General features: G+C 32.9%; 1 protein-coding gene across 2 annotated transcripts; it reads left to right on the top strand.

Annotated features, from left to right (window-relative positions):
• The first annotated feature begins 2781 nt into the window (after positions 1-2781).
• Positions 2782-9096, top strand: LOC133286276 (uncharacterized). Of its 2 annotated transcripts, none has more exons than XM_061483670.1 (9): positions 2782-2917; positions 4137-4276; positions 4592-4661; positions 5112-5196; positions 5330-5391; positions 7063-7316; positions 7453-7489; positions 7731-7862; positions 8799-9096. In XM_061483670.1, exons 2-9 carry the CDS (start codon positions 4229-4231, stop codon positions 8987-8989), a joined length of 879 nt encoding a protein of 292 aa, XP_061339654.1. In that variant the 5' UTR covers positions 2782-2917; positions 4137-4228; the 3' UTR covers positions 8990-9096. The 2 variants fall into 2 exon arrangements, with proteins under 2 accessions (XP_061339654.1, XP_061339653.1); XM_061483669.1 differs by having other exon boundaries at positions 5106-5196.
• The last annotated feature ends 2024 nt before the right edge of the window (positions 9097-11120 follow it).

Genomic DNA, 11120 nt, shown 5'->3' with positions numbered 1-11120 from the left:
CAACAAGTGCAAGGCTAACTAAAATATAATCTTATTCCAAAATATATATATTCAATGTAAATATTTAAAAATTTAAAATATAAATTCAGAATCTAAATATATCTAATACATTTATAAATCATAAGCCTAGTTTGAAATGTCTGAGATGTTATCCTTACTACTCACAACACCAAACTTTGCAACCTGCTTTACTGAAAATCTGCTCCCCGACGGATCATTGCAACAATAAGTACAAAGACAAACAATCAGCAAAAGCTGGCAATCTCAATCCAACATACAATAGATATAACTCAATTATTCACAAAATATTCAAATACATTATTAAATATGACATAATAATCAAATTAAGTATCAATACAAAATATAACTCAAATATTAGTATAATCATCTCAACATTAATCACGATATTAATAAATAATTATCAAGCAATAATCCAAATATAACTTAATCATAATCAAGTATCAAGGCCATTATTAATCATGTTTAAGTTCATTTAGTACATTTAGTGGAAAGAGAACATGGTAGATCGAAAAAAATCTGCCAGTCTACACTGAGACCCAGGAAACCCTACCAGTCACAAATCATCAAATTTGGCCATCATCAAAACATCTCTTCCTAGCGTGCACACATCTTCTCAAAGTTGCTATTAGTCAGTGTTATAAAAACTGGATCGTTCTGGCCGAGTCGATCCGAAAATCGGTGAACCGGTCATGTAACCGGTCCGGTTTTCATATTGGACCAGCTATGTTATAGAACCGGTGTGACCCGGCCGATTTTCATAAAAACAAGTGACCTGGTCGGTTCACTCGTTGACCCGATCCGATCTATATATATATATATATAAAAATTAATTTATTTTCATCAATTGTTATATTCTTTTTTTTACTTTCAAACACTAATGATTTATTTTCTTTTGAAATATTTGAGTGATTTGTAGCTTATTAACTTACATAGATTATGTACCTACAAGCTCTGATGCACCGACATCGACACGACACGACACTCCGACACGTTAATTCTAAAAAATGCTAAATTTCGACACGCTAGGATACTTTTTGATATTAAATAATATTTTTAATATATATAATATAATTTATATTTAATACATATAACAACTTATAATAAGTCATATAACTAATCAAATATTCAAATTTTATAACACAAATATTAAGAAAAATAATAGAACATCGCAAGAGTAACTTATATGCTCCCAAGCAAAATAGTTTGTACTTTCTGTTCCTGGTACCTGGCTTGATATAGTTGAAAGCATAAGTTTGAAATCTATACGCCATCAATCCACGATCCTCCAAAATATCTTCCACTACAAAGCCTAATACAATAATACAAAAACTAAACAAGATAACATAAATGTACTAAAAAACAAACAAACAAAATAACGTAAAGTTTAAAAATCGTACGTGGCGTTAGCTTGTTGTAAACCTTTTTAATGCGACCGACATGTGTCCTTCACTCGCAGAATTGTGCCCATGGTTCTTTGTTTCTTCGAAAATCCATTTCAAACTTCTCAAATCCAAAATCCAACGAGAGCTTTTCTCTAGCATTTGTATTTCAGAAAGCAAGAAAGATAAAGACTATTTTCAGTATAAAAAAAAAGGCTACATTCAATTCTGGGCATGAGTTTAAGGTACATGGGTAGGATGTTATATCAAGTAGATATGAGGCGAGAGGCGACGGAGATGATGGAGAAGAGAAGGAGTAGCAGGGCGACGGAGATGACGAAGAAGAAAAGGAGTAGCAGCCTCACCGTCCAGCATGAAGACAGAACATTCTAAATTTTTTAATTTTTATTAAATATTTTTCCATTTTTTGTAAATTGTAATTTTTTTTATTTTTACAAAAAAGATCAAAACGTGTCCCAAAAAGTGTCCAAATATGTTGACCGCGTGTCGGATTTTGTCAAAATCGCGTGTCCCCCTAGTCAATGTGTCCTAAAAAGTTGACTACGTGTCGGAACGTGTCGGTGTCCGACACACATTATCCCCCAAAAAAGCAGTGTCCGTGCTTCAGAGCCTACAAGACTACAACACTAATATTATCTTGATTATGCAATATGCAGAGAATTTTGATTTGATTTATAATTAGTGAATGTCGTTTACTAAACCTGAAACACTAGTATCATAAATATTATATGTTTGATTGATCTTTTGTTGGACAATGATGTATAATTTATTATTTTCATGTTAAAATATTTGAAATTGATATAATTTTTTAACAAGTATTTAAGTATATTTATAATTTTTTAAATATAAATTGAAGATTTATATATACTTACTGGGTCATGCGGTTGAACCAGTGACCCACTGGTTGAACCAGTGACTCAATACCTCAATCGGGTTAATAATCGGGCCAGGTTTAATAACATTGCTATTAGTATCCCGGAAAACCCTGTCAGATACCACTTTGAGAAGAACGGATACTATCTTTTCACATCGTATACATATCGGAGGCATAAAACCTAAAACTTATGTTTATCACTTTAGGAAGTATCATCTCAAAGCTATCCTCCAACTATTAATTTATTTCAAGCACACAATTAAGAAAAATTCATTGATATTTGTGTAACATCTTCCTAAATTTTAAGTTAGAAGCTACTAGTTAAGAATTTAATTAATAATGATAATATTACTTATTATTAATATTATTTACTTTTACATATTAACTTAAACTTTATTTCTTTCAAAATCATTAAAAACTTTAATTCATATTCTTTTAAAGAATAGCACAATTTTTTTTTTTCATTTTTTTTAATTTTGAATTTAACTTGTAATTAATTATTCCCTCTCTCAACGTTACGACAGATCGTTCAGGCATAGAAGAGTAAGAAACTTCAGCTTCGAGCCACCGGAAGAAGAACCGAATCGAATCGAATCACGTTCTCATCTTGTCGGCATTTGAGGTAACAAGCTAATCCCATGAACTCTCTCGTTGTACCTATTTCGTACTCTCTCCGAAAATTTCATGGTTGCAATAGTTGGGAAATTTTGGGGTTTCATGAGCACTGCCACGAGTAGGAAATTGAGTTATGCAGTAGATGTCCCACGGTTGATGGGTTTTTGGAGCAAAAATAGAGAATCTCCGTTATGCACTCTACTTGTTTGATAACTTGCATGCATGAGAGGAATGGAAGAAAATTTCGGATTTACTTGGTTTTGACTTTGCATTCATGATTCTGAGATCCTCGTATAGTTTTTTGTTGGGTTTTGTAGAGTAATGTGCCCTGAATTTTGGGTTGGGGATTAAATTGGAAAAAAAATCAAGTTTTTACTCCTTGCACTCCATCTGCTTGACGATGTGCATGTATGATGGGATTAAGTTCTGAACTAGCTTTGTTTTACTGATGGAATCAATTAAACTAACTTTGTTTTACTTGTTCTGGAAGGGTTCTGTTAATGGTAGTTTAAGACACTTGCTTGACAGTTGGCTTGTAAAGAGATGAAATGGCTCATTATGGTTTTAGTTATTGATGCTTCTGTGATATTTTTTTTCTTTCTGGGATTATGAGTCTTTAAACTGAGTTGAAGTAGGAAGAAGGAAGAAATCTGTGGGGCCTGAAATTTTCATGACGACACTTTATATTCAAATTCTAATATTGTAAGTGCTGTGAGATGAGCTCAAGACTGGTGATGGTATTTGCTTATTATCCGACTAGTAGCCCATTGGAATTTGGGGAGAGAAATTTTGTTAAATTGAGAACAAATTCAGAGTTAAGGGATGTATGTTAGAGGTTAATCCTAGAACTATTTATTCTTAAACATGACACCCAGGTTGAAAAGAAAGGACAGAAAAGGGAATACATTTTTTATAACTAAAATGGGTTAAAAGTTCACTGAGAAGAACTATATATATGGTACCAAATTAGTATGAATTTACCTTGGGAACTATATCATGCGAAATCTCCCTAAATGAATTAGTTGGACCAATTTATTATAAACCAAATTTTTTTATGTATTTAAGTTCTGAGACTTGTTTAATTTAAGAATTTAGGAATTATTCTGATTGAATTTAGGAATTAAATTTTTCGTTTTTCTTTCTATTTTTTACTTTGTACTAGGACCTCTAGTTGAATTCATGACTCATTTTTACATTTAATTTCTTTGTTCATTGGGGTGAAACAGAAGCTGCAAGCCCAACTTTATCCTTTTGGATTCTCGTTGTTTCCCAACTGGAATTCTCTTTCCAACAACTGCTTTCTCTGCCGTTTTGTAAAATGGAGGTTCTGTACTCAAAGCTCTATGATAAGTACATCAAACTCAAGGTCGCTCTCTCTCTCTCTCATCTTTACTTTGATATTGATGCAAAGTACATAGTTTTGTAATCTATTCCAAAAATACTTGATAACCTTGAAGTTGATGCTAAGGGAAGCCTGTGTTTTGACTTTGAGGTGTTTAATATTTACTTTTCTTTGTTCTTTTGTTTAGACAGTTACTTCAATTGTTTTCTTGTTATTCAGTAATGTATTTAATGATGAAAATGGTGAATGTAATTGATATTTCATCTGGTGAATGAAACAGCAGCCAGATACAAATTTTTAGGATTTATTATTGACTCTTAGTTTTCTCTCTTGTTCCAGACTAAGAAACTCTCTGAGTTGGATCAGCTAAATAAAGAACAAGAAGATAAATTTATGAATTATTTGTCTGGTATGTATCTTCTTTATTCTTTTTCACATTTGGAACTTTTGAAAGACTGCAGTCTATGATAACAGAAATTCTTGGAAGTATTTGCTATTACATTCTGAATTTTGGTCCTGTGCTCCTGCATTTGAAAACCCATGTGAAGGAGGACGTCAACGACTTCTTTATAACCTGGTTTTTTTTCATGTGGCTACTCCTATTCTTGTTCTCTACTTGTTTTTTTAATTTTGACCTTTTAATCTTCAAAAACATGGAACAAGCTAGTGGTTTGAGCAGTGTCCCATAGTTGGGGCATAGCTTTTGTATTCTTTGGAGTATACAAGGAATTCATGGTTTTACTAATCTTTATTGGTACGAAGATTCAGAAAACTTAAGCACTAATATTTATATAGGAAGTGTAATCTGCGCTGTGTGAATTAGTTTGTCTTATTGTTTACCCCCATATTGCAGCTGCAGAAGAGTTGATAGAGCACTTGAAGAGTGAAAATGACCAGCTGCATGAAAAAGTCAATGACCTGATAAGTGAAGTGGCTTCGGTTAGGCATGTATTCCACATTCCAGCTTCTTCTTCTTCTTTTTAAAGATTTTTTACTGCATAGTTTTGTTGATTTGTTTTGTTTATTTATACTGGTGGATCCTGCGTAGAAGACTCAAATATGTTACTTTCGTGCCAGGCTTGCCAAAGACAAACAAGTGGCCGAATATCAGAGGCTTTTAATGGAGGAAAGCAAGAAAAGTGAGACTCTGAATCATTTTTGTGGATCTTGAAATACTTGTTAAATAATTATAGTACAGATGTTGACAAAAGAAAGATTATATAGTTCATGATGCCCTCAGAGATGATCAAAGTAATTGTTGTAAATAATACTTCTTACAAGATCTTAATTTGTTGTCATACTGATCAAGCGATGTCTTCCTGTATTTTCTTAATGGTTTGAGATGTAAAATTTATTTTTTCTTATTCAATAATTAAAAAAAAAATTCACCTATTCTTTGTGGATGGAATATAGCGCAAGTTGCTTAAATAAAAGAATTTTCGTGTGAATGTGTCTGATCTATTTTTTTTCTACCACATCCAAAGAAGACTAATGGGTATTATTTTTCTTATTTACAAAATGTGATTGTTGCTTTTATGGTGTATTATTTTAGTGTAATAAAGCATAACTCTTTTAATTTTGTAAGATTTTCTTTATGTCCTTTTCACTGGCTTTGTTTCTCTTTACACCTGATGCCTGCAGTCTTGGTTTCTGGGTGTGTGAATTAATCTTATTGTAGACTTTCACATGTAAACATTTTGCATTCCCTTGTTCCTTCTGCTTGGCATTTACTTACCTGAAAGAAAAATAGGCAATTATTTTCCTACTTGTTCAAACTTCAAACTTCAAACTTTAAATGGTATATTGTTGTTAACATAGTCGTTGATATTACATAGTGAAGGGTATATGAAGAATATATATAAAAAGAAGGGCAGAAGTGGGATCCAAACCCATCAGCCAGGTGTTGAGGGGGCAATCCCTAACAGTGATAATAGAATAGATGTTGTTAAAAAGAGAGGCAGGCCTTTAATGGTGAGGCTGATGTGGTGGCTCGGGTAGTTATAGTCTGGGGGGAAATGTGAGGGTATCTTTTGCGAATCAAGAAGTTGGAGGTGAGGTCTGGGAGCTCTGCAAGATTATATTTCTTGTGGATGGAGCTGAAGGTGTATTTCCTGTGTAGTAGCAGATTGCTCATCATAATCTGTTGCATCTTGCTTAGTGACTTGGTCTTTCCTTGTTTGTAAGGGCTGTGTCTAATTTTTTATGTTGATTGTTGTGAATTCAGGCCTATGGGTCTGAGATACTGCTGTGAGGGCTATTCCCAACATTTCTATTTCAATATAATTTTTCTGTTACCATCAGATAGGTTATCAGATTAAAAAATGTTCTTATATCAGGAAATATTTCCTCTTTTGGCTTGGTAAACCGGATCTTTCCTTTCAATGAGATATTCATGGTTCTTTGAAGTTTGTAAGTTATTTACTTTTTCATTCCAAAAAACAAAATTTTAGTAAGTTATTAATCTTTCAGATTTGTTATGACTTGCATGAGAATTTTGGGTAACCCAACTTCAGTTTTTTGGCATGTCCGTAGAGTCTGAAATTGTTTTAGTTACTTTTCATATTTTCTGGTTAAGTCCTTATTGAAGAAGTAAGGCAAGGTTTACCATTATGATATCTGCGTAGTTAATCTTTTTCTTTGGAACTTTGGTGGGAATCTTTATTCAACACTGCTGATCGATTATGTTTTAGTGTGTTGTGATTTGTGATTGTAAGTTCACCACACTATCCTTCCCTGCATCCCTGTCCTTAAATTTATCTCATTTTTATCAATTCTTTCCTGTTGAGGATTTGGGTGTGAACTTTTGGCAGATGAAGCTCTTTCTGAAGAAGTTGAGAAGTTGCAAAAGCTGCAGCAGGAAGGAACTTCTGGTGATTTAAATAATAACAGTAAGGTCATTGCCGAAGATGATCAGTTTAAGGCTATCTCCAATAGCTCGTCTAGAAGAATGATGAGAAAACGTAGTAGGAAGGATGCATTGGAAGAAGAAGCAAGGTTTATATCTCGTGAAAACGTTGAAGGTAATTCCCTGGAGAGAGAGTCAACACAAAACTTTTGCAAGGAGGTGAGCATTTGGAATATAATATAAATACCTGTGTGTTTGTTTATATGGATATATCATTATATATGCACTTTACATTTCATTCATTTGGATGGAAAACGTAAGCACCTTAACATGCTGACATTTTGTTGTGAAAAAGCCGCTGGAGTGCTGTACTAGGACAAATGATCAATCAGGTTGGTGTTAGCAATTTGTATTCATGCTGCTTTATATGTGAATTGTTTTATTGGGATTTTGACATATTGGGATTTGCATTCACTATTTAACATGACTAGAAATAATTTCCTACACACACAGCAAAAAAAAAAAGAAAACTTCAGCACGCAAAACGAATCTCTATAATATAACACAATCACTTTTCCTACAACATAACTCTTATAAAACCCTATTTTATATATCCTTCATTGTGTTTTACAGGCGTTGATTTACAGGAAAGTGGCAATTGTTACTGGCTTATTCAAGCTCTATTTGAGTATGCACTGGGCATGAAATTATCCACTGACTATCAAACTGGACGAATATGCCTCTCTGCACTGCATCAATCAAGCGGTAATTCATAATTTAATGTAGAGCCAACTAATGTGATTAGGGAGCTTCGCATATTGCTTCTAAGACAATGTTTCAATTATAGGACCAAATATATAGAAGTAGATTGTCACTTTGTCTAAGAGAAGATTTTATTTTGATGCATCGCAACTAAACTTGGTCAATTCAAAAGATCAATTAGCTGATGAATTTACCAAGTTTCTCAGAGATCCTCGGATTAGCTATGTTGATAAAAAGTTTGGTGCTTCTATGGATCTTTGAACTTATGACTTCTAGTTTTTTTCTGCTGGCTGCATCAGAGACAGAGTCCTTGGTTTGGGGTTGAAAAAGACCAATGTTTGAGTGCAATTTGGCAATTAATATATCATGTGTAGACTTTTTGCTCAAGTTCTCCCCATTCTCTTTCTGATTTGGTTGAGAAGGAAAAAAACTTCGTTTACTCACTTTAACCAAAATTTCTCCTTTTTGTTTTTGCTTCATATCCCTAACAGTTGAAAATATTTTCCTCTTCCATATTGTCCGGTCTCCATTTTCTCCAATTCTCTTTAAACAAACAAGATTGGTTTTTGGTGCTAAACAAACAAGTGTCAGATTTATTTTTTAGATGCTTTGGTTTTGTAAAATCATTCACCCTGTGGATCACTTTTGCTGGTTTTTAACTCTGAAAAGTTGATTATTTTATTCTCAGTTCAATAAGAAACTCCTCAACGATAACCTGTACTGCAGTCTGTTTTCATTTGTGGGTCACTTTTGGACAAAACTAATCATAGTTGGAGTTTATGAAGAATCTTATTTATTTTTTGGTGGAGAAAGAGTTATGGAGAATCTATACTGCCGCCACAGCTTATTGTTTAAAATTTTAATAAAATTCTAGCCATTCAACATTTGCAGATATGTAAGTGCTTGGTTAACATTTTCTTTTGATTGCAATCATGATAGGCTACTCCTTCAATTTAACGTGGATTAGCAAAGCACCTGGAGAGGAAGCAGAGCTACTGTACCATGTTCTATCTCTAGGCACATTTGAAAGAGTAGCTCCAGAATGGATGAGGGAGGACATCATGTTCAGCCCAACCATGTGCCCCATCTTCTTTGAAAGGGTATCTCATGTAATCAAATTGAACCACTAAGTTTCTGTTTTCAATTCCATTGGTTCTCCCTATCCTTTGAATACGACTTTGCTGTTCATATCTCCAGTTTAATTATTGTTTGGAGAACATTTGAGACTAAATGAAGTTTTGGGTGCAGGCTTGCTTCTTTCTCACCCTCCCATTTCATACGCCATTTGCAAATTCACTTTGTACGAGTAAGCGACGACTACTATTAAAGGGGGGAAATGATTAATTGCACTTTTTCAGTTTAATTTATCATTGAAGAAATCAATGAAATAGTCTGTGTTGTGAGAGTGAAATTTGAAGAACTGGTTGAAATCTTTTAATCTAGTTAGACAGAAAAGTTTGAACTGGAAAAATAAATAAATAAAAAATTAAAATTAAACAAATGAATTAGCAATTCAATGAAGTAACGTCAAAATTTACCAAGATTAATGCTATAATTGTGTGTCAAAATCTTAATGTATCTCGTCTCACTCCCGTTTCTTTAATTTGAGAGGCCAATCACATTGCGATTGAGGCTTCAAAATTAGATATTAATACATCAAATAAAGTAGATCAGCCATTATTACATGAATGAGAACCTGAAAATACTGAGAATTTAATGATGAAATGAATCGAGAAAAAGATATTGTACGAAAATTTAACAGACTCCAAACGTCTAAGGGTAGAATCCTCAAAATTTGCTGAAGTGACTAAAAGGAAGAGAAGCGTTATGATAACCAAAGATGGTAAATAAATGTTGGCCTTTCAAATGAAGAAAGGTTCCAATAGCAGAAGTGGCAACTCAAATTGCGTCGTGCTTCAACTTTTATATATTATAAACATGTTTAAGCTGGGGATATATTTATAATTTATTTTTGTTTATAATTTATCGTTGGATTAAATTAAATCAACAATTTTTATTTAATGTCATTTTATAATCATTAATTTAGTTTTGATACAACTATAAAGAAAATGGTTATAAGAAATTGTAAGAAAAGAAGAAGATATAATAGACCTATAAAGTATAGAAGCTTCAGTTGGAAGAGAATTCATATTTTGACTGAATTGTACATGTTGATCATGGCACAAAGCCCCAAAGTTGGGAAGAGTGGCACTATTTACCAAATTTTTTATTCATATGTCACGTGAATGGTACATTTTATCAAACTGACACGCGTCAAAGTTCATTATCATTGGTAACGAACTTCGTTGTTAATGATTTCTTGTCATGTGGCATTATTCATGTGTCACGTAGCGTACCAAGTTTGCTATCACTAGTAGCGAATTTGATCCACTCAACTTTTCTTACGAAAATATACCACGTGTCATGAAATCATTAGTCACAAAGTTGTGGTAGCAAACAGTATAAAAGTTAATTAGTTGGTGCATAGATCAAATCAAGCAAATGTCTCTTCCATAACTGGTTTGGTCATGAGAATTTTTATTTTTATTTTTTTGGTATGACTTACAGAAGCAACATTGATGATAGGAGGACATCATTTACATTTGCCACAAATTCTAAATGCTCAACTTTTTTCTCTTTTATTTAAAAGACAGATTTCGCTTAAAAAATTTCTACTTGACTCTATGCAACTACATATGATTATTCTTGTTACTGAAATATGAATCACACTTGTGGCTGATGTGATTGATGTCCCTCCTATCACCATCGTCCCTTGTCCTCTTCTTACAAAATTAACAATTCATAACTAGAAAAGAGGCATGTTACTGCTTTCACAAGCTTTTATCAATAAGAAAATCAAATCAAATATATATTTATAAAGAATCAAATTAAATACAATAAGTAATTTTGCAATGTTCCGGAAGAACTTAAAAAAAAAACATTCCTCACAATTAAGGGATTATTATTTCTGATATTATAGGAGATAATTTTATCTACTATATACACATAAAAATATTTGTGTGGATATGATATGAAATAACATAAATAAAGAAAGGATTTTATATATGTCATATTGTAAGACACTTTTAGGGTTATGTTACTCTCACAAAAAAAATAACTCCACTTTGTTTTTTTTTTTTGTTTTTTTGAGTGAGACCCACATTAAATACAATTTTGTATATGTGTGGTGCAGTGTTTTAAAATCTTGTTCCGCCCCCGGTTGAACCGGATCAACCCTGACTCCTCCCCTATGAGGGTTGG

This window comes from Gastrolobium bilobum, unplaced genomic scaffold (genome assembly GCF_033153095.1).
Source record: "Gastrolobium bilobum isolate Gb01-03AN ecotype WA unplaced genomic scaffold, APGP_CSIRO_Gbil_v1 utg12063, whole genome shotgun sequence".
Taxonomy (NCBI): Eukaryota; Viridiplantae; Streptophyta; class Magnoliopsida; order Fabales; family Fabaceae; genus Gastrolobium; species Gastrolobium bilobum.
Note: the sequence above shows the minus strand (reverse complement) of the source record. Positions and strands in the feature narration are given on the sequence as shown.

Excerpts from the sequence above, each read along its gene's own strand:
- LOC133286276 (XM_061483669.1), top strand. The coding sequence starts at position 4,229 with ATGGAGGTTCTGTACTCAAAGCTCTATGATAAGTACATCAAACTCAAG. Across the intron at positions 5,197-5,329 it reads AGTGAAGTGGCTTCGGTTAG|GCTTGCCAAAGACAAACAAG; the intron begins GCATGTATTCCA and ends CTTTCGTGCCAG. Across the intron at positions 7,490-7,730 it reads TAGGACAAATGATCAATCAG|GCGTTGATTTACAGGAAAGT; the intron begins GTTGGTGTTAGC and ends TGTGTTTTACAG.